Here is a 23187-nt window from a genome sequence, read left to right as displayed (position 1 = left end):
AAATCATTTATTAAACGACTTGCAATGATGAAATCTAAAGCTCAGATAGTATTATAAATGAGTTCTAACCATTCAACTCCTCAAAAGTGTTCTAAATTGAATTTTTCCCCCATTAAAATTAGCAGATCTGTATGTATTCAATGAACTCACTATGTTTAAAGAAAATAGTTCTGTTTTCGAGTAAATTAAAAAAAAAAATAAGTGAAAAAACACTCAGTAAAATGGTGTCTTCAAATTTTACAATTTTCATCTTTAAGTTTCTATAAATGTCAAGAGGTTCGTAAACGAAATAAAGCTTTAAGCATCTAGCAACTTAAATTTTTTTTTAACTTGGCTGATTTGCATGGCATGAGAGACCAAAAAAAAAAAAAAATTAACTAGAATTTTATACTATACACTTTTATACAAACATAAATTTTCTAAAAACCTCTTATTCTGGCTAAGGGGACCACAAAGGATGTATTTAAAAAAAAAAAAATCAAAAAATAAAATTTGATACGATTGCATTACGACTTCTAACTTCCTCTAGGAGTAAGAAGTAAAATAATTTAAGGAAGCACTAAAAATAATAATAATAATAAAAATTATACACTAACAGTAGCAATAGCTGTAATCAAACTAACGTATCACGTGAACTGGAACGTACCAAAATCATTTATCGAGAATGTTTAAATACTTACTTGAAACTAAAATCCATTTGATTGTTTAAAAAATGAAAATAAAATTTCTAAGAAAAGATTTAAAAATAAAATAAGAAGAAAAATAAAGAATGGCAAAGAAATAATGATGTCTTCAATTACAAACATTAACTTCTGATTGTTTACTTTTATACAGAATTTGGCTGTTCAGTCGTTGTATTTCTAAACAGTATTAATGAAAATTTAATGCAGTAAAATTAATTAAATGATATCAATTGTAATAAAATGTCATTTTAACAATTGCTTTTTCGAACGTTTATGTATATAATTACGAACTGAAGTATGAATTAAATGTTTGGTACTCCCTGATTTGCCTAACTTTTGACGTTTAATCAACCCTTATATTTAACTTTTTTAAATCGTAAGTTTTTGTTAAGGAGATAATATATTCTTTTTTAATGTTACGAACAAAATTTAGAGATAAAAAACACAGTAAAATTCACACCAAAATATACTTAAGTAGGTAACTTTTATGTTATCCCAAATTCAGTTTTGTTTAATGAATGTTAGATTAGCTCACCTGTTTCTCCACGCTGGTCGGGAGCTGCTTTAAAGTACTGCTTGTCTGGTGCGACTGCTGTTGTTGCTTGTCATCTTGTTGACCTCTATTTCCACCTGAACATTGATTGTGGTTATTAGACATATTTAAAATGTTGCAAAAATATGTTCCTTGAATAAATTAAAAAAAAAAAAAAAACTGACATTGCTATTCAATACATATCACTTACTGCAGGAAATAGGACCTGAGGATTTATTGGACAGGAAATGGTATAGGTCTTTTACGCTGTAAAATACATAACAAACATGCATTAGATTTTAAGTAGCTCATTCACTGTAAATTAAAAAAAAAAAAAACTAAATTATTGTTCAAAGTTGACTGATTAAACCTAATTTTAGAGATAATTCTAATTTTAAGTAGTAGGGATAAGTAAACAAAAAAGTAACAATAAAACAAAAAAAATCAGAAAGGTTACAAAAATGTCAGAAAGTAGTTAGCGTAATGGATTTCCAAGAGGTCATCCCTGTTTCTAATTCAGCAAATGACTGTTAGATTTTCTTTTCCCACGAGCTTATAGCAGCTCACTGTCCGACGATGGGCAGTGATGCCTGAAACGAGAGGTCGGTAGAATACAGAAAAATCTCCGACCTAAGATGTTGACGCGCTTTCGTTTGATTTTAACCAAAATCTTTAGGCACGGGTAATTTTTAACCATCAAATGGAATATCCAACTTGAACCTCTGCAATGTTCGTACTGAAGGATTAATTTCAGTGTTACGAAAGAATTAATAAATCACATTCAGGCAGACATATTTAAAAAGGCTTCAATTTACCTTCTTAAATGATATGCAATAAACTGTGATTTAAATTTTTCATAACTGAACCATTATATTGAAACATCGCATTGAGAATCATTCTGATTAATAGGAGGTGTTAAGGTTAGGGATTAAAATTCAAAAGGTTATGTAAACCTTTTAAATGTGAAGACCCATTGTCAAATAATACATTTGAAGTGTTGTATGTAAGAAATTATATTTTTTCTAAGATGAGAGATCTGCAGGTTATGCAATTTTCAGGAAAAAGTAGGTACACCATTGATTCCTCTTTATTATATCAACGGCTTGGCTTAATGCACGACAGATTGAAATCAGAAAATGGTAGGTGAGATGAAAGTCAGTAGAAGGCTAAACATTTTTGAGAAAACCCTAAGTGATCGATTTGTTTGGATCTATGCTTTATAGAAATAATAATGACCTTGCTTGCTGGCAGCAGATGATGGATTCCCATTTGATGCATTACTTCCACCTCCACTCATACTTGGTCTGCTTCGATTGTAATCACTATTATCGACTATAGGATCTTGAAGTTGAAAATGATGTTGCTGAACAGCACTTGCCTTCTCTCTTAGCCTCATTATTACTATACGAAACATTTCCCAATCACCAAAACTCATATTTAATACCTGAAAAAAAGAATTAACTTCAAATATTAAGCAGCAATGCTAAAGTATAGTACAATAAATACTAAATAAAACTTACTGCTTTCAAATCTGCCAGATTACAGTGTAAGAGTACACGACCATTTATGTTGTTTGTTTGAATAGTTGCAATATAATTGGCAACTTGAGACTGCTGCAGATCTGTTAAACGGGTTATTAACTGACATACACCCGCCACTGAAAGATTTTCTAGCTGCACTTCGCTAATTTCAGCCTATAAATTAAAAAAGAAAGGTGAAATACCACGAAACTGAGAGCATTGAGTTGCTAAAAAAAAGGCATCAAATCAGCTACACTAAAAAAAACATTTACAATACTTTCTAATAATAAACACAAAAACAAACATGAGCTAACCTTAAAACATTGAAAACATTAATATAATACATAAGCAATTTAGCAAAACATGATTTATTGTACAAATAATAAAATAAAAAAAAATTAATACATTTAAGAACGATAGAACTAAAGACTATGAATAATAGTTCATGGATAGCACAAACATTTACACTTTAGAAAAATTTTGAGATCAAATTTAGGAAATTCTAGAATAGTAGATACTCTTTATTTATAAACCAATCTTGCATCATCTGGAGATTAAAATGATTTGTTAAGAACTCCGCAAGTGAATTACAGTTTAGTGAATTTCTATGAATTTTAAGAAATAAGTCTAAATCAGTTTGAGCTGTTTTCAAATTTGTTTAGTAAATTTAATGAAAAATTTATACAATTAATTTACATCAAGATTGTATAAGTTGGGTGATTTGATCAATAATTGAATGAAGTCATTCTTGTTATATGAATAAGATGTTTTTTTATGTTATACGTTATGCATCTTGTACATGATGCCTTTTAATTTCTTAAGGAAGATGCTTTATTGAAATTGGTTTCCAACAAAGCAATTCTTTTACAGAAACACTATACTTTGGTAAGTAATTTTGCAAACTGGTGAACATCTAAAAACCAATCAATGTTAAGCAACTAATATGGAATAAGCTGAGTTCTTTTCCATAACTACCTACTGCTTCTATTAAAAATCATTCTAACCAAGACTAAAGAAAAAATACTTTTTTGTTTTTGTTTGCTTGTTTTTTTTAAATAAAAGAGAATATGTCTTTGAAACAAAATTAAGTAACTCACAGGAAGTGCTGGTACTATAGGGTGGATCATTTCCGGATGAGGTGGCGTGACCCATTCAGTAATCCGATCAATGTGTGGATGTCGTTGCATTGGCATCGCCAATGGTGATGGTCCCATTGGCTGAGGTTGTTGCCAATGCCTATTAATACTGCTTGCTGGAATTACTGAAGCTGTAGGCGTAGATAGTACAGTTGAATAACCGGCTGAAGTCATACCTCCCACTGAATCTTGATGGGGTAATGTTTTCTAAAATAAACAAAATGCATTTCTTCAGTAATAATATTATTAATTGAAGATAGTTAAAAAAAAAAGAAGCAAAATGCAAAGATGATTAACCTGTTTTCGGAAGGAAGCTATCTTTGCGCTTGGCCACGCTTCCCAAGGCTGTGATCTTGCAGGTGAAATAGTTACCAAACCATCTTCTATGTTTTGTTGATCATCTAAAAAATGGTATAATTGTAATAATAATCAAAAATATAAGTTTAATGAAGATGAAATATTTGAATACCTTTAATAACTTTTTTAACGTAAGGATCAAGATTAATCGTAAAAGGTAGAAACACTCTGAGATCGGCGACAGTCAGTGAAGTTCTATGGAATGTAAGAAATACGTCCAATTTACGTTCATCTCTATCCAATTCTAATAAAGGTTCTGCTTCTTTTGATACTGGAATTAGACTGTGCACTCTACAGAAATAATAAAAATATAGAATAATTAAAATCGATTTTTTTTTTTCTCATACTAATTTTAGAACTCTGAATAAAATACAATAATTTAGATTCTGTGGGGTGACTCTTTATTCCTTGACTTCTCATAGGAAATGTATGAATTCTTTTAAATAAAATCACTCAAGAGACGCCTAGCTCTTTAAATGATGTGATTATAGGAGAACAAAAAAAAATCATTAAAACTTAGTAAAGGTGATTCGATTGATACTGTTTTTGTGCATAAATCGATAAATACTTCCAAAGAGGTTATTTTCGGTGAAGATTTCTTGAGTTTACTTGGCTGCATATTCTTATGTATTTTTATAACATTTCCTACATAAACATTTTTCATTTTATAAATGTGATGATTTTAAGATTACTAAGATTATGACTGAAATGACTACACAATAAGTTCCATAAGTAAGTAAGGACCGTTTAAAGATACAAAATTGCACTCACTTATCATAGATAGATTTTAAACTTGCTGTCTCATCGATAGAGTCTTGAGATGTTTCAATATAAAAAATAATCCAGGAAGTATGGTAAGGCCATTGTTCAGTTATGTTGATCCAATTGGTTAAATGATACCAATTAAATTCAATTCCTGATGCCTTTAGTAGACGAGCTATAAAAACAAAATGGACTAACGTTACCTTATATTTTTGGCTCCTAATTTGGAGAATAGATATATAATATTCCGAAATTGCAGAATTCAATACATGATTTATCAGTTTCAACTAATTCCATCCACACTTACCAGTGATATAAACAATGTTCATCAAACGATTCATACTTCTAGGCGTAATATCACTGAAATAATCATCGGTCAACAATAGGCCGGACAAATCGTTTGGGCCTCCACCAACTCCTCCTCCAGCTCGATTTAAATTTGAACCAATAGAAGAAGCTATGCTTTCACTAGCTTTTAGTTTTCGAGAACTTCGTTTACCGACCCCGCTAACACTAGTGGCACTTCCGCCTGGTGGTTTTAATTTATCTCCGCCATCACCTGCTGCAGTATTTCCATCGATTTTAGAACTTCTTCTTCCACTACCGGAAGCAGCCTATAATATTAATAAATTACTTTAATCATATTTTTTTACCAACAGTGGAAAAAGGATATTAAATTTTGATCTAATCTATTCTAATTTTGTGCTACAGAAAAAAAATTGAAAAATGAAGATTTTCTCTTCCCCGGAGCTTCTTACAGATCATTGTCCGGTGATGGACAGTGTTGTCAGTAACGAGAGAACACTGTCCGGAGACCGAAAGTGCACTGAAAAAAGCTGCGGGCGCCAATAACCTCAGATGTTGATGCGCCTTAAATCATTTAAATAATAATAATAATACCTGATGAGCAATTTCTTGCATAGATCCAGCCAATTCAAAAGCCTGTCCTGTTCCAACTATTGATGGTGCCAAACTCGCTTTTTTTCCACCACTCTGACTAGATTTCTGAGCAACTTTTAACCCTTGCAGACCACATTTTTGTAAATAAAAAGGTAAATGTACCACATTTCGTAGATAATCATGTCCACCAATGTTACTTTCGCTTAAGATTCGCCGGCTTTTAGATTCTACGGCCTAAAAAAAATATTGCATAGTATTTCAAAAGTAATAAAATCTCCTATGAAGTATCAAATAAAATTTTAGTATACATTTTTTTAAACAAAGTTCTTAGGAACATTTTGGAATGAAAAGAATACAAATTATAGGGTAAAAAATTAACTGGGGCTTTAATTGGTAACATCAAAGAATTCACGAAATTTTCTGGAAGCAGTCATTCTTAAACAGTACACTTAGTAGGTATCGGGGAGGGCGGTGGCACAGGGTAGCAAGAGGGTGAAACTCCCAGAGGAAGGGCCTACGTGCTCTTTCAGGGACGCTCTCTGCGCTCAAAAGATGGCCATCGTTCTTGACTCCTATCCGAATGACTTTTTGTCGGAGGAGCAAGCGGATCTTCTTCAACAGAAATTGGTGGAGGAGATCTGTAGTGAGAAATGTACTGGCAGCATCGGACCCCGGTTTCGGAGCTGCTTTCTCTCCAAAGGTGCACTCATTCTCGCTTGCGAGGGTGAGGATGCGAGACTTTGGTTAGAGAGGGTGGTTCCGGAGCTCCGGTTGGGTGAGGGAGCTAAGCTGAGGGTGGGTCCTGCCAGAGATATCGTGAGGGCGGCTAAGGTGGCTATGTGGGTACCTGGTGCTCTCAAGAATACCACTCCGTCCGTTATTTTGGACAAGCTGCTCGTTCAAAACGAGGGCTTGGATATAGCGGAATGGAGGCTCCTAAATAGGAAAATCGAGCCCAAGGGTCAAACTCTTGTGTTCGAAATATCGGAACAGGCCCTGAGTAGGTTGAAGGGGACTAACTTCGAGGTTTTTCTAGGACTCGAAGTGGTCAGACTCAGGGTAGTTTCGAAGACTTCTACTAGTGCTGCAGCTCATGACCCCCCTGAATCGATGGAGGTTGCTTCAGGTGAACCTCCATCACAGTAGAGGGGCGTCTGCAGCTCTAGTAAAATTCATCGAGGAGGAAGATATCGCCATTGTCCTCATCCAGGAACCCTGGCTGGTACGGGGGCGAATTGCAGGACTTGGCGAAGCGAAAGGTAAGATTTATTATGACCATAACCTTGACAATCCCAGGACATGTATTTTTGTTAGGGAAAACATTACCTCTTTACTGCTAATGGAATTTTGTTTCAGAGACCAGACTGCAATAAAGGTGAAGCTACATGTGGATAAGGAGGCCAGGGAGATTGTCGTGGCCTCGACTTACCTTCCATATGACTCTACAGTCCCTCCCCCATCGGAGGAGATGCAGTATCTGACCAACCGGTGTAGGGAGAGAGGACTGCAACTACTGATTGGGTGTGATGCTAATTCCCATAACAAGGTATGGGGCAGCTCAGGAACCAATCAGAGAGGTAAGTATCTTCTGGACTTCATTAGTGCGAATAATTTGCATGTTATAAATGAGGGAGAAGAACCCACCTTCCACAACTCTATTCGTAGGGAAGTGATCGACCTAACTTTGGGAACTAATTTTGTATCGACCCTTGTTAGGAACTGGCATGTGTCGGGGGTCCCCTCACTTTCGGATCACATGTACATTAGGTTCGACATTGGGTTTGACTGTAAGGAGGTGGTTACTTACAGAAACCCTAGGAGAACAGACTGGGACTCGTTTAGACGGGATCTCAGCGCAAACATTGGTACAGTCAACAATAACTTTAGGACCCGGATGGACATTGATGAAGCTGCTGAGAGACTTCAGGGCGTCATCAAGGAGGCCTACTGGGAGAATTGTGCGGAGACAGTGATAACATCTAACAGGAAAGTAGGCTGGTGGAATAACCAGCTGAAGGAGCTCCGCAGTAAAGTTAGGAAACTGTTCAATGTAGCTAAAAGAAGGGGTACATGGAAGGAGTACCGTGAGGCCCTAACTTCTTACAACATAGCCATTAGAAAGGCTAAAAGAGATGCTTGGAGGAAGCTCTGTGAAGAGGTAGAGATGACCTCGGAGGGGGCTAGGCTCCATCGCATAATATCAAAAAGTCCAGGGGGTGCCCTGGGTACCATCAGGAACGAGGAAGGGATTTTTACCAAATCGGGGAGAGACACATTGGAGTGTCTCATGAGAACTCATTTTCCCGATTCGAAGGTAATTGAGTCAGGACAGCATGGTGAGGATACTCTGGGACCCGATAGGTGTCGGGGGACCAGGGAAACCTGGGCCGTGGCTAAATACTGCATTACCTACAATAAGGTGGTCTGGGCTGTAAATTATTTTAAGCCCTATAAATCCCCGGGTCCTGATGGCATTTTCCCTGCCCTTTTGCAGCAGGGGAAAGATTTAATTACTCCTATTTTATGCAGGATAATGAGGGCATGCTTGGCACTCAACCATGTCCCTAGGGCATGGAGGCCTGTAAAAATTATCTTTATTCCAAAGCCTGGGAAGAGAACTCATACCCAGGCGAAGGAATTTAGACCAATTAGTCTAACATCGTTCATGTTGAAGGTGCTAGAAAAACTGATTGATATGTATATTAAGGAGGTGGCTTTAAAGCAACGGCCTCTGCATGCCAATCAGCATGCCTACCAAACAGGCAAATCTTGCGAGACAGCCCTCCATTGTCTGGTTAAGGAGTTGGAGGCTTCGGTATTTTGCAAGGAAACAGCTGTGGGCGTGTTTCTGGATATTGAGGGTGCCTTCAGTAACACTACCTACAGTTCAATTGCCTTGGCGATGGATAGACATGGCGTAGAGTCCACTGTTTCAAGATGGATCTGTAACATGCTATCGTCAAGGAGAATCACAGCGACCCTTTTTGGGGAATCGCTGGAGTTAACGACAGTTAGGGGGTGCCCTCAGGGGGGGGTTCTATCCCCGCTCCTTTGGTGTATGGTCGTAGATGAGTTACTTGAGGTGCTAGACCTTCGTGGGTTCTCGGTCCTTGGCTATGCAGATGATATTTCTGTGGTGGTCAGGGGTAGACATGAGACAATCGTGGCTGAACTCATGCAGGAAGCTCTCAAGGTTATAGAAAATTGGTGTAGAAGGGTAGAGCTTTCAGTGAACCCTTCTAAAACTACTCTGGTTCCCTTTACAAGGAGAAGGGACAAGGAGAGCTACAAAAACCTTCGATTTTTTGGTAAAACTCTGGATGTGTCGGGTGAGGTCAAGTATTTGGGCATTGTCCTGGATACCAGACTCACTTGGAAGGCGCAGATTGAGAGAGTTACATTAAGGGCTAAACAGGCCCTTTGTGGAATAACTAGAACCTGTGGGAAGACATGGGGTCTTAGCCCAAAGATGACCCACTGGCTCTATACACGTACAGTCATACCTATCATCACCTACGGTTCAGTGGTGTGGTGGAGGAAGACTGAACAACAGACGGCAATTAAGGCTCTAGCAAGGGTGCAGAGACTGGCCTGTCTGATGATCACGGGGGCCTTTAGTAGCACCCCTACTGCGGCGCTGGAAGTACTTCTGGGGTTGGCTCCGCTTCAATATGTTATTCAGGCGGAGGCAAGGGCCAGTGCGTACAGAATGGCGAGCAATGGGCAATGGAGGCGTATAAGTTCCTGCATTGGCCATATGATTATTTCAGATAAGGTTGACCCTGGGCCGGTTATTGACATGGCAGGGGACAGTATCTGTCCTAAATACAGTTTCGAGACTCCTTTTCAGGTGTGTATTAAACCGAGGACTGAATGGAGGGTAAACTGGACGGATCAGTACCGGAAGGGAGGCATTTGGTTTACCGATGGCTCCAAGATGGACTGTGGGACTGGGTCTGGAGTGTATGGGGTTAAACCCGAGGTACTCATTGAGAGATCTCTTGGGAGATACGCCACAGTCTTCCAGGCCGAGGTTTTTGCTATTAAAATAAAATTATGAATATTAAGATGAGAGAGGAAATTCGTTTTTTTTTTATTTAATGGCAATATTTAAAACATGACAAAATAAATAATTATTTACTTTTTTCGAGTAAATTTGTTTTTTTAAATCATTACGTTTCGCCAAATGAACACATTCTGCAACTGAACAGAAATTGAACTACTTACTTTAGAGATTACATGCGGATCAATGGCTAAAATGACAATAAACGGTGAGTTAGCATCGGAGAATAAAGTATGAACAGCATCCAAGATCAGCAATACCTAGAAAATTAATTATAAATTTATAAAGAATGCATTGTGATACACAGTTACAACTTTCTCATCTTCAAATTTATTTTATTTAAAAATGAAATTTTCTGACAGATGTTAAGTATTAATAGAATCTAGTGATCGTTTCATTTCCCCTGAATCTATTAAAAGCAATGTCCGGAAAAAGTTACAAAGAAAGATGAAAAGCTTAGCTGTGGGCACTTAGTAGATAATTGATGAAAATGTGCCTGTCCGATTTCAGACTTTCATCAATTGTCAAAGGAGAAGAGATTTCGACTTCACTTATATTTCCATCTCGCACAAAACTCGCCGACTCGGCTCTGACAATAAATAAAAGACGAAACTGGACAGGGAAACAATAAACATGCATTCTACTACCGTTAAACTCCTTTCATTGGCCCGGAACCAGTCCTGGGGATCACTAGGGGTGCAGTTCGTGAGGCTCTCAGAGGTTGGATCTGGAAAGAACATGAAAAGTACTGGGTGATGCTTCCTGGGGTCAAACATAGCAAGAGGGTTATGCCCTTGTTGTGCAAACAAAGATCCAAAGTGACTCTAGGTTTGGGCAGGAATCAGATCACTCTGATTACAGGCCTATTCACAGGGGCACAGAAGGTTCAGGAAGCACCTGCTTATTAGCTCGGAACCTTTGTGCAGATTGTGCCAGGAAGAGGAAGAAACGGCCTCTTACCTGTTATTCGATTTCGTTGCAATCGAGAGACTGCGCTACGGTACCTCGAGACCAAAGGAGATTATAGCGCAGAAGGAACTGGTAGGGAAAGCCCTCAACCTTCTTAGAAGAGGAGGTTTCATCTACTAGACTTAAGGAAAGGCACAATTAGCCTCTGGTGGCTGCGGTGCCGTGGGGCATAGGTCCCGTCCCGCCGTTCAAATCTTCTTCTAAAAATCTACTACCGTTAAAGTCAACAATGAGATTAGCATAAAAATTAACTTCCTTACCTTATCTCTATCACATGCCTCTAATCCGTCTACAACTATAACAAGACGAGTTTGCCTTCGAGTAAAACCATCTATACTTTTTACCATATCTGTCATTAAAGAAGTCTCAGCACGTACACATTCTAAGAATCTGTAAGATTATACTTTTTTAAAAAAAACCTTTTATGATGGCAAAATAAGAGTGAAAATTAATAAAATTGAAACAATTTTGACAAAAAAAATAAAAATATAAATAGTACAGATCAATATTTATTGGCTAAACTAACCCTTCAGATTTAATAGTTTCTAGTCTTGAAACAGCTCTTTGTACATGTTTCCTCTGCGAGAAAATCAACGCTTGCACTAGCTGTCCAATAGTATAAATGTTTGCAGTAATGGCTACTAATACTAAACCTCCGCAAATTCCACAAACTAATTCTATTGTTGTTCTACTCAATGATTTCTCTTCTCTGAAATATAAAACGATTTTATTACCTTAAACATATAAAATAAATAATAGCTGACTTCAAATATTTGAGATGAAACATTTTTATTTATTTCTTTAAAGGAACTATTTTTTTGAGATTTCTTATTCGTTTTGAGCAAAAAATCAGAATATAGGGGATATTTAAGAAGGATAGCCCTTTGAGAATGAACACTGTTATCAATTTGAAAATTTTGTTTTTCTTTTGAAAGATTTGTTTCAATTTACGGAACAATGGAAATAATTAATTTCAAGGCATTATTCTAAATTCTGTTGGTGCGGAAATCCATGCACTTAAAAATTAATACGAGACATCAAGATGAAACATCAAGAACAAGTGGGTGTTGCATCATAGCTCCTTGTCACACAGCAATTTCAATAAACTAGTTTTTGGCCAGTAAAAACATTCCTGTGGCTCCTCAGCCTCCCTATTCGCCTGACTTGAGTCCTTGTGACTTTTTTTCTCTTCCCGAAGTTGAAGAATCACCTCAAGGGAACTCATTTTGGGACAGACGAAAACATTTAAACGGCTGTAACCGACCAGCTGAAGGATATTCCAGTATCGGAGTTCGAGCACTGCTATGAGGGTTGGAAGAAATGTCTCCAGCGCTGTGTGGCTTCAGAAGGAAGTTATTTTGAAGGTGACAATATAGAATTGTAATTTTTTTTGAATAAAAAAATTTAAAAAAATCAGTCTCATTACTTAATTTACAGACCTCGTACATCTAAATTATATAAAAAAAAAATTGTTTTGAGCATATTTCTTTTCAATCAAGCTAAATTCTTAACAATTATTATTTTAACTCTTTTTTTTTTTATTTGACATACTTACTCTGGAAGTGGAAGTTCCACGAAGTAAACAGTGAGGATCGTTATTATTACCAGTATGCACAAAAAACAGCCTTCAAACAGAAGGATGTTTGGTACACAGCATACGCGGCGCCAACGCCATGAACTTGTAGATTTCACTAGTAAAATAAGGAAATAATTATTTAAATATAACTGAAAATTAGAAAGAAAGTATTCAGATAAATACTGAATATTGAAAAAAGGTGGCCTGGTATGATGAAGGAATTTAGGTAAATAATCATCTGGTTAAATTAATTACCGAAAAAATAGAAAGAAATTATGTAATAAGACTTCCAGATACACAGGATTTTTCTTTCTACTGTTCCTCTTTGGCATGCCTTTTGTATAATACTTCATGTGCTTGTTTCATTTTTTTGGTCTCACTTTGCCATTTTCTTATTCCTACTGATTAGACCTGATCGTGAACGGTTGTATTTAAGTTTTGCTAAGTTTATCTTTCATATTATTCTTTACAGTTATGAAACAAGTAAAAGCTCTTCTTTTTAAATGTAACTTGTAAAAAATATTATGAATTATTTTTCTATTAAGAAAAATTAAAATTCTGAAACTGTTCACATCAAGAGCGTGAGCATTGCTTTATTGGCACAATAATAATTACCACAGGAAATATGTTGTTAATTTTTAACACCAGGAAGTTCATTACATAAATAAATTAATAATTTAAAAATGCAAACGACAGTATCTATAAAAATGGGGGTTAGAAAGGAATGTACTTTCGCTCCAACTGCATTTCTAATAGAACAGGAGAACTTACATGGTTTTGGTCTAAATGCTCTAAACAATCTGGTTGCCAAAATGCCGTGATCTGCCTCGATGCTATCATAAAGAGATCCTATCATCTGGACCACACTATTCTCACCAGTAGCTGTATTTCCGATTCTTGTCTGGTCAGTAAAATAAAATCTGAAGACAAAGAAAAGGTTCTTGACACACGATAAAACAAATAAAATAAAAGAAGCCTTGAAAAATGAATTTACTTAATTGGCTGGGCTGTAACTGACGTATTCCACTGTGATCCAGGTGGATGACAAAAGATAACCTGAAGTATAACCTTAACTAAATTCATTCTCTGTATGACTGCAACACTTAGATTATAAGGTAAATCCCAGCTATATCTGTAAAATGAAACCTTACGTGAATGATAGGTAAAAATAATAGATAAATTTAAAATATATTATTTAAAAAATATTACACACCTATGGCTAAAGTACCAAAGCAGTATCAAAACTGTATAAGAGAATATTATTAGACCAATACATAATAACACTCCAAACATCCAAGACCAAGATGATAGTCCGGCGACTACTCCAGCAATTAACGCTATATGTACCATGATTATCATCAGTACCCAACTAAAATGGACTGACTGTTGGGACCACTGTCTAGCAAAATTAGTCATCTCCTCTAAAGAAAAATTATAATGAAATATTGTTATAATTAGTTAACTTTAAATCATCTTTATTACATTATAATTTCATATTAATTTTAAATATATTTACCCCTAAGCTTATTTAATAGAAATGATTTTCCAGAACCCCATTTAGCGTAAAGTCCAACAACGATAGGTACCGTTAATGAAGGTTCACTTAGCATATCTGCTATAGCAGAACTGTATAATTCATAGCAAAAAAAGTTTTCACTATCCTCACTTGTATTTAAACGTCCTGATAAAAAATAATATATAATGTTGTATGCAATTGTATTCTAAGAAGCAATATGATGAATAGTATTTAGTAAATCAAATATTATTACGGAATGGCAAAATTTAATTAAGTTCTTTGGAACCTGATTAGTGATTCAATTCTCACTAAAAAAATGTACGTATAAATTTTTATACTAAAAATCATTACTAATAATCATTATTATTGCAATAAGATTATTGAAGCAATCACTGAGAATGTGTGAAAATCTACCCGGATCAAGTCAATCTACTCACTACTGTCGGATAAAATGAATAATTCTTGTTGTTGTTCCATTCATAATAAAATATTAAAAATACAGAGAACATTAGAGTAAAATAATTATTTCAGTATTTTTATAAATCAAATTAAATAGGACTGTTAATAGCCTAGTGAAAATTACCTTAATGGTGCCCTACTTGAATTTGCTATCAAGAAAAATCAGAGGGTTACTGACGTTAATTTCAGTGGACTTAAGAGTAGGCGCCGTTTTACACGAGGTTGACTGTGGGAAACTATAGAAATACGAAGTCAATCTATATGTATAATAGGGTATTTATAAGAATTTTTTTTCAGAGATGAAAAGATTGAGAAGATTGATTCTGATTTATTCCAGTGCTAATACTTGTCAAGAATAATAGATTCAATCGTGGAACACAGAAATTGAATCCTGCAAGCTAACCTATTGCAGATTAGAGTTATACTCCAATTTAGCACTTTTAACCGACTGAACGTTAACAACATCAGGCAAAAAACTCTTATTCGTCCTGCTGTATTATTTATGAACAATAAAATAAAAGTATAATATTTAATTTCGGTGGAAATAATTTCTTATTTGAAATGAAACCTTTAGAATGATAAAATGATATTTTTATGAAAGAAAATGAAGCAACGTATTATGACAAACTAACAAAGAAATATAGTTCCTTCTATTAAACTCTAATAATAATTGATTTACCTCAAGAAAGTAAAAAATCACGAATTAAAAGCACAAAATATGAAATGCTTACTGTCACCAAATATTCTTCCTAAAATGGTCTTAGCATGGGCCATATCAATGTTGTAAGGTGTTTCTCCAGCTCTGTTTGGTCTATATAATAATTGTGAATGTTTTGGATTACGTAATAATATTTCTACCACAGCCTTTGATCTAGCTCTCATTGCTATATGCAAAACTGTATCTCCCCAACGGTCTACAGCTGATACTTTAGCCTTTCGTTCAAGCAACAACTGTACAGCTTCTGCATTGCGATTTCTCACTGCTCTTAATAGTGGAGTATCGCCATCCTAAAAAATCGCATATAGCAATATAAAGATTAAATCTATCTACCAAAAAAAAAACAAAAAACAGATTGTCTCGCTGAAAAATATTTTAGAAACTTACTTTTGTTGCTATTTCAAGATCAGGGTTAGCAGTCAATAACATTTTTAAAACTGGAATGTTACCTTTTTCTATAGCAGTATATGTAACAGTCTTTCTCTCCTAAAAATAAGTTACAGTATAAATAAATTAAACTCTTTTTGATAACAAGCAAAAATTTTAGGACAAATACAAAAAATGTTTACACACTTTTCCTGGAATGTCTACATCTGCATATCTTTTAAGTAAAGCATCAATAATACTTCTATGGCCACCTTTCACAGCATGTATCAGATTCGTATCACCACTACGATCCTGTAAATATTAATAAAGATGTAGCATTGTACAATCACACAAATTAGTGACTAACTCTCTCTTAAAAAAATGTTTTTATTTATTTTATGTGTTTCATTTTAAATAGAGGCTGTCTTCAGTACCTCACCAAACATACTTTGACACCTTTAAAATAAGATCATAGCTATGAACCTGATTGCAATCTTGGCTAACTTTGAAGGAAGAAATGGGCACTGAACCTCATTCTACATATATTATTTAAGCCAACTATTTAAGTCCCGAATTTAAAACTCCCAATTTTTTTAATAAATTTAAAATGGTGCGGAGCGTAGCATAATTTAGATTACTTATATAGATTTCTTTCTTATTTAAAAAAAACAAAAATATAATAACAATAAAAATACTTGTATGTTGATGTAAGCCCCAGCGGCTAAAAGGGCAACAGCTATTTCAGTAAAACCTTCTTTGCAAGCAATAGTTAATGCTGAACAACCATCTTTATCAACAGCGTTCACGTTTGGCCTGCACTGTAATAACGACATTACCACATCAATATGATTTCCCATTGTTGCTACAAGTAGGGCGGTCCAAGAGTGCTGCAAACAAAAATACAGTAAGGTTATAAAATTCGCAATTTTTTTTGCCACATAAAAAAAAACAATACCAAACAGCTTTAATACACACCATGCCTGCTGTATCTACATTAGCACCAGCCTTTATTAATAGGTCCACAATTTCTTTATTTCCTTTTCTAGCTGCCCACACCAATGCCGTGGTACCATACTATCCATATTCAAATATTATTTCTTAGTTAGAGCACATGATTTTTTAAAAAATAAATCTTTGAATAAAACATTTGTAAGTGATTAGCAAATACCTTGTCACCAACATTAACTTTAGCACCATGTTCAATCAGTGCCTTCGCTATAGCCGTATGTCCTCTGCCAGCTGCCCATAGCAGCGAAGATATATGGTAATTTCCATGGGCATTGTGATCTGCACCTCGTTCTAATAGCATCAGCGCTATATCAGTGTGTCCTTTATACGAGGCCCACATTAATGCAGACCATCCTCCCTGCACACTACAAGAATTAACTAACATATTGATAAGAGAGACTGGCTACATTATCATGTAGTTCTATAGGTAAAATATTACGTTCTCAGATGGTTTAGTTCATTAATATTTTCTTATCATCCAACCACATGTTCATTATCAATGTCATTACGAGTTTCATTCATTCAACGAGATTCATTAATTCTCGTATGTACGAGAATTAAAAATAGTTTTTTAAGACCAGATTCCGCGTTCAATCAAAAGAATGGTGGTTTGTTTAAATCATAATCTCTCAGATTACGATCGATGTCAAAACAAGGGAACAATAAAATTTAATTTTAAAGAACATCAGGATGTAACTTTACCGTTAGTTTCCTACAAGATCGCTCAAAACATCAAAACAAACAAGTCAGTCATACCAAAATAATATTTTCAAGAGATTTGAGTGTAACTCAATAATAATTTGGTAGTAGTATTCTTATTAGATTAATAATATTAATTATACTAATAGAGCTGCTAAGGATCTGTTTGAAACTAAAGATAAAATTGTACCAGCCGGTAGATGTATTTAAAATTAAATTTTTTGATAAACAAATGCTTGGAAAATTCTTTAGTTAAAACCGAATATCTAAAGACTGCCTGGTTTGCAAGCTATTTTATTGATAACTATTGCAGTTATATTTCAAACCATAATAACACCCAAATTAATTTTGGTGATGGACAGTAAATAATAGTAACGAGCACTTCTAATTCAGTGCCTGCATAAATATTTCTTATTTTTTGGTTAGTAATATCCAATAATTTGTTTCAAACTGTTTTTATTTACGTTTTCTAACTTTATACGAACTTTATCTACTTTATACTAACTTTAACTCGTACTGTTAACAGTTTCTTTGTTAACCGTAAAACTTGTCTAAGTTCTTTTATTTATCTCTACTTAGAACTTCAACGTATATCTACTAAGGAAAACCAAATAATATTAAAGAACATTAAATCACATTTAAAATATTTAAGGGAATGGTACTGTAATAATCGGATTTTTGTCGACAATTGTGTAATGTTTTCTTCTTAGAAATAATCTTTTATTCTTTAATACTGCGACGAAACCAATTTAAACAAGGCTTAAGCAGTGGTTGGTTATATACTGACCATGTCTCTATGTTCTATATTCGCATCTCTATCCAGTAGTTCTTGGCATATGTCCAGATAACCTTCCTTTGTTGCACAAAGCAGTGGCGTCCATTGATCCTGTGATTCACAATTATAAAAGCTTACAAAAACTATTCTAATTATTCCAAAATTTATAATTAAGCTGATTAAAAACAGAATTGTACACAATTTATTAGCAAACTGATTTAAAACTTGTACAATGACACACCTGATCTTCCGCATTCACATCTGCATTTTGAAGTATCAACGCTCTAACGAAATTGATTTTGCCTTTTGTCGCAGCGAAGTGTAACGCCGTGGCGCCATTCTATAAATATTAATATTTTAAATTATTTATTAAGATAAATGAACTTTTTTTGGTGAAGTAATAGAAAAGGAGTTCAGAAGATGGCGAAAATCAGAATAGGTAGAATTAGAAACTAGGATTGAATGAGAAGGAATTTGAAAGTAAAGGAACAGTAAAAGAAAGGACTACAATAAGGAAATTACAAGGTACTATCTTAGAAGAATGTCAAAGAGTTAGGTTATTATTAGCAGGAAGAGATTGGAGAAGCTGATGTTTGGAAATGACTGAAGATACCAGAAAAAGTAATATTGGTTGAAAGTTAAGTAAAATAAATATTCGAGAAATGTCAACATTGACTTTAAAGTACCGGGTGGCCACAAAGATACCACTATTTTGAATGATCAAAAGAAGATTATTTGGGGCGAATCCGGGATCATGCAATCGTGGAGAAAAGTAGAAGTAACAACTGTTTTTGTTTTTTTTTTTAAAAAAAACAAAGTCAATGTTAGACGGAGGTTAGAAATAGAACTAATAGTACTTCAAAGAGACACTAACCGCATCTTTATCATCCACATGTCCTCTTTTGTTTTCAAGATACACCTGCAACCCTTGTAAGTCATCATCGATTATGAAATTCACCAACGCACGATTACACAACGACACCATCGACTCCGATCTGTTCAAAGTCTACGAAAAAACAAAAAACAAAACAATTTTAAGGTTAAAAAAATGTTTTTATTTACTTTAAACATATTATTGTCTAGGCTTATTTTTGGATATCTTACAAAGATGATCAATTTTAAGATATATACATAATTAATCTGAAATTTAACATTTCTGTTTAATTGGATTCTGTTTAAAAGAGATTTTGGATGAAAAAATATTTTTAATATAATAAATCTTAATGGCAAAATAGACTCTTTTGGTCGCAGAGGCGTAGGCTTTCTGGTCAATCTTGTAGAATGTAATAATCTCCGCCAAAATAACTTCAAAAACAAATATCCAGTTTTTGCCTTTAATGTATGAAAATAAATCAGGCGCATCAATAACTGATTTCATTGGCGCTTTTATTTTGAATGAGAAAACTATATATACTTTTTATTTTGTTTTAGATTGCATGTTAAGTAAAAAAAGTTTACTTAGATTGTTGCATTCTGTTAGGTACAGAACTTTGAAGTTTATAAAGATATGATTCATGTACCTGCTTAAGAACATGTATAATATGGATATAAAAAAACTGGTTTTTATTCGTATCTTCCCATAAACCAGCAGTAAAAAGTGATAAATTATAAGGAAATTCATTACAACAAAAATAATCCCCTATCTTATTATAAATATAGGAATTTTGGTCAGGCAATTATTCACAAAAAATAAATATTTTACAAACGAATAAAAAAAAAAGGAGAAGATTAAAGACTAGAAATAAATAATGAAGTATAAAAATGTATTAGAAATAATAGGTAATTACAAAAATTATCAGAAACTTACTTTTCATATTACTGTTAATCAAATCTACTAAAATTAAAATTATGTTAAGAGAAAAGTAATTTTGTTACTTAAGAGTTTGACTAATAATTGTGTTTTAATATTTAAAATAAAGTGTCAAATGATCATAAGAACATTCATTGTACACTGTTGTAATCAGGTACAGAAAGTAGGTCCTTGCAAGATTTCTGAAGGTTTCATATAACCTTATGTAGCTCAGTAAACATACCAGGTTCGTACAGAATTACTTGACAATTTCTAACGCATTAACTAAATAAAATATTGCAACATTTACTGAGACAATGCTCTCAACATCCTTATGTACTATAAAGTATGTAATGTACAGTTAATTTAGAATGGTATTTAAATCTTTTCAGAAAACATAGTATCTTCTGCAGTTTAGACAAACTCTATTAGCACAAAATATTATTAATAACTACCATAAGTTCTCTTGGTACAAAGAAAGTCTGAAAATTACCAAATAATCTACAATGCAAAAATTAAAAAAACAATTAATACGCAAAAATGTCTTCATACAAGAATAAGATGAGTAGAAGGATAAGAAGCAGAAAAGCTATCAAAAATTTAAAGAAGAAAGTACTATAAATTAGTATTGGCACAGTCTAATGGAACGAAGTTATCTATTTTGGAAATAATACTTTTTAGCACGTTTAGGATTTTGGACAAAAATAATAGGTAAGAGACGCAAAAAAGAAAAATTCTCAGTACAATAAAACGAAATTGCTGGTGAATGACGAAAAGAACCAGTAGAATAATCTGAATAATAGAAGAATAATCTATAGGCAGCAATAGTACTTTGGGGATGTGAACATCACAAGCGAACAATGCTTAGAATTAATTAATGGTAAAAACTGGTCAGCGCTAGCATCATTTATAAAATACGCTTATAAATTTAGAAAAAGAAAGATCTGCGAAATTACCCTCTAGAAAGAATTGTATTGCCCGCTATTAATTATATGATGCATCACTTTCCAACAATAGCTGTCTGGAAGGAATTGCACTGAAATTATTTGTTCACAAGTATATTTATGCATGAAGTGGAGGAGTGGTTTGTTTATAATAGTTTCTTTGATTGTTTTTTTGGGTTGTAAAAGCATGTGTTGGCATAATATAATTACCAAACTATTAATAAAGTTGGGTGAATTTGTATGTTTATGGAAATTAATTTGAATTATGAAATCAAAGTATGGAACTCGCCTGACGATCATTTGATCAAGGCGCCAAATGTATGAAGAAAAAAACATGTAAACATTATTTTCTAATAAAACATTTATAATAATAATAATAATAGAAGAATAATCTTTTAGAATTCCTCCTTCCTAAGTATGAGGCATGTATCACAAGAATGTTAAATCTTTGCAAAACATACAGAAATTGATCACATTATAAATCAACGAAGCATCGATTGTAACGGCGCTGGCCTCCAATAATTGATTTTCGACAGGTGCAGCCCAATAATTGTTTCAATGGAGAGCCACCGATTGGTGGTAACCCCCATTAATGTTACAAATCATCTGCTTTGCTTGTTCAGCGACAATTGTACTTGCAGTTGTAAATTTTAATGAAGTAATTGAAAATAAATAAATAATTAAATATTAAGCAAAGTTACCGAAAGTAATTCTGCTAAATTTCTAACCAAATTCACAGTAGATGAGAGCAACTTCTTATTTAATCCTTCTTCCTGATCAAGACTTTCTGCAGCAACATTTTCACAGAACTGGCCATCGCTGATCAAGCAAACCAAACCCCGTTATGCATTATGGCCGACAGATCGGATGTTCTACAGATGTTCCGCGTTACAATTCATATTCATTCTGACGCCAGCCACACTGGCATGACTGGAATGCTGTTTGGGCTCTACGCAGAATTGCCTTTGGTGGCTTAGGGAGTATAAATAAATAAAATTAATGGATCACAAAATAATGTTCTATGTTTTGTAAAAAATCCTTAAAAGGAAAATAGTCTTTGTTTACTATGGTATAATAGCTAATTCAGAAATGCGAATTTTTCAGAATACGCCATTTCCCTTTTTTTCTCAATGCTCCTTGCTTATTTTATGGCAAATAATTGAGACACTAGCTTTTAATATTTATAATTTAGTGACTTCTTTTTTATTCAAAAAAGATATTTCTAATAAGAGATGATCCGTTGAAATGTTTCCTCCTCTTGGAGAGGAAACTTTTTTGAAGATACCTCTTTTTTTGAAAGATCAAGAAGATGAAATAACTGCTATCTTCCAATTTTAATATATTTGCTTCATAAAATTTTACTTTTTCACTTAATCATTGTGATTTTAAAACAAAAAATTATTATTAATTTCTCATGTTTAACTTCAACTGAAGACACCTATTAATAATTTAAGATTTGCAATTCTTACAAAGCAAAATGACAATTATTTCAGATTATTGGCAATATTCAAAATGTTTAAGTTATAAGTCAACCCTAATACCCTCATTTCAGGAAAAAATGGCCAATTTTAACTGAAGATTACAAAAGTTAAAAGTGAATTGTAACCGTGAACAATAAATTAGTTTTGTATTACATAATTATCAGCTATATTTATTTATTTCAAACAAGTCTAAAGAAAGCAGTGACACTATAATTCTCTCATGGAAGTAAAAGTATAACTACTCACTGAAACCTGTGATGAATTAGGGTTAATGCGACGGCATGATTGTCGAACGGCAGATGAATACATAATAAGCAAATTATAACTAGGTGCAGCTACACTTTCTAGGCGTTTGAACAACATATAAACATATTTCTTGCCTTTTAAAAGGAAATTCAGAAAAAAAAGTTTAGCTATTAAAAAAAATAATGTATTACTACAACTTAAGAAGTTGACCAATGTAAAATTAAAAAATAATTAGTTGTACTCATACTAGCACAAAATGTGAAGCACTAAGGTAAACAACCAATTTAATTAAAGTTTATCTTTGAAATAAAAAAAATATCAAATATTATCCTTTTTTTTTCAACATTTCAAGAAAGATAAGATATTAATATGTTCCCTTTCTACTCTGCAATAATATTGTTTTGATTATTCCCTTTTTTAAGAATGTTTACTTAGTTAGTCAGTAGCAAAGAACTTAGAACAAAGATGAAATTAGCCACGTACTGAACGAATGAATCTCAACAGTTTTCTGTCGTCATTAATTTTAAAAAAATAACTGTTAACCATTACGTCTAAAATTATATCTTGCAGCAATTTCATAGTGACTAAAAACGAAATTTTAGTGAATAGACGGATTTATCATCGGGCGAAATACGTCTTTCCAAAACAGAATTACAAGATCGTGAATAAAGGAAAGTCCAGTTAAATA

The 23187-nt window shown here is 33.7% G+C and overlaps 1 protein-coding gene across 7 annotated transcripts in view; it reads right to left on the bottom strand.

Moving 5' to 3' along the window:
* Arms (Ankyrin repeat-rich membrane spanning) overlaps window positions 1-23187 on the bottom strand; it is a 51415-nt gene that overhangs the window by 12877 nt on the left and 15351 nt on the right. For 4 of the 7 annotated variants that reach the window (XM_074128672.1, XM_074128670.1, XM_074128671.1 and 1 more), the window contains 26 exons: window positions 18914-19045; window positions 18281-18379; window positions 18052-18150; window positions 16726-16923; window positions 16533-16631; window positions 16253-16444; window positions 15765-15869; window positions 15579-15677; window positions 15205-15481; window positions 14015-14179; window positions 13712-13919; window positions 13493-13630; window positions 13270-13418; window positions 12478-12613; window positions 11449-11631; window positions 11183-11312; window positions 10118-10213; window positions 5891-6124; window positions 5298-5604; window positions 5000-5165; window positions 4341-4519; window positions 4169-4272; window positions 3833-4078; window positions 2736-2909; window positions 2452-2659; window positions 1219-1313 (listed from right to left, as the gene is read on the bottom strand). In XM_074128672.1, the coding sequence (XP_073984773.1) occupies window positions 1219-1313; window positions 2452-2659; window positions 2736-2909; window positions 3833-4078; window positions 4169-4272; window positions 4341-4519; window positions 5000-5165; window positions 5298-5604; window positions 5891-6124; window positions 10118-10213; window positions 11183-11312; window positions 11449-11631; window positions 12478-12613; window positions 13270-13418; window positions 13493-13630; window positions 13712-13919; window positions 14015-14179; window positions 15205-15481; window positions 15579-15677; window positions 15765-15869; window positions 16253-16444; window positions 16533-16631; window positions 16726-16923; window positions 18052-18150; window positions 18281-18379; window positions 18914-19024 (4197 nt within the window). In that variant the 5' untranslated portion in view covers window positions 19025-19045. Of the gene's footprint in view, window positions 1-1218; window positions 1314-1426; window positions 1483-2451; window positions 2660-2735; window positions 2910-3832; window positions 4079-4168; window positions 4273-4340; window positions 4520-4999; window positions 5166-5297; window positions 5605-5890; window positions 6125-10117; window positions 10214-11182; window positions 11313-11448; window positions 11632-12477; window positions 12614-13269; window positions 13419-13492; window positions 13631-13711; window positions 13920-14014; window positions 14180-15204; window positions 15482-15578; window positions 15678-15764; window positions 15870-16252; window positions 16445-16532; window positions 16632-16725; window positions 16931-18051; window positions 18151-18280; window positions 18380-18913; window positions 19046-21473; window positions 21683-23187 lie in introns of those variants that run through there. The other 3 variants (XM_074128673.1, XR_012458716.1, XM_074128674.1) reach the window with 3 other exon arrangements.

This window comes from Rhodnius prolixus, unplaced genomic scaffold (genome assembly GCF_049639745.1).
Source record: "Rhodnius prolixus isolate KJV_2025 unplaced genomic scaffold, Rpr scaffold_9, whole genome shotgun sequence".
Taxonomy (NCBI): domain Eukaryota; kingdom Metazoa; phylum Arthropoda; class Insecta; order Hemiptera; family Reduviidae; genus Rhodnius; species Rhodnius prolixus.
Note: the sequence above shows the minus strand (reverse complement) of the source record. Positions and strands in the feature narration are given on the sequence as shown.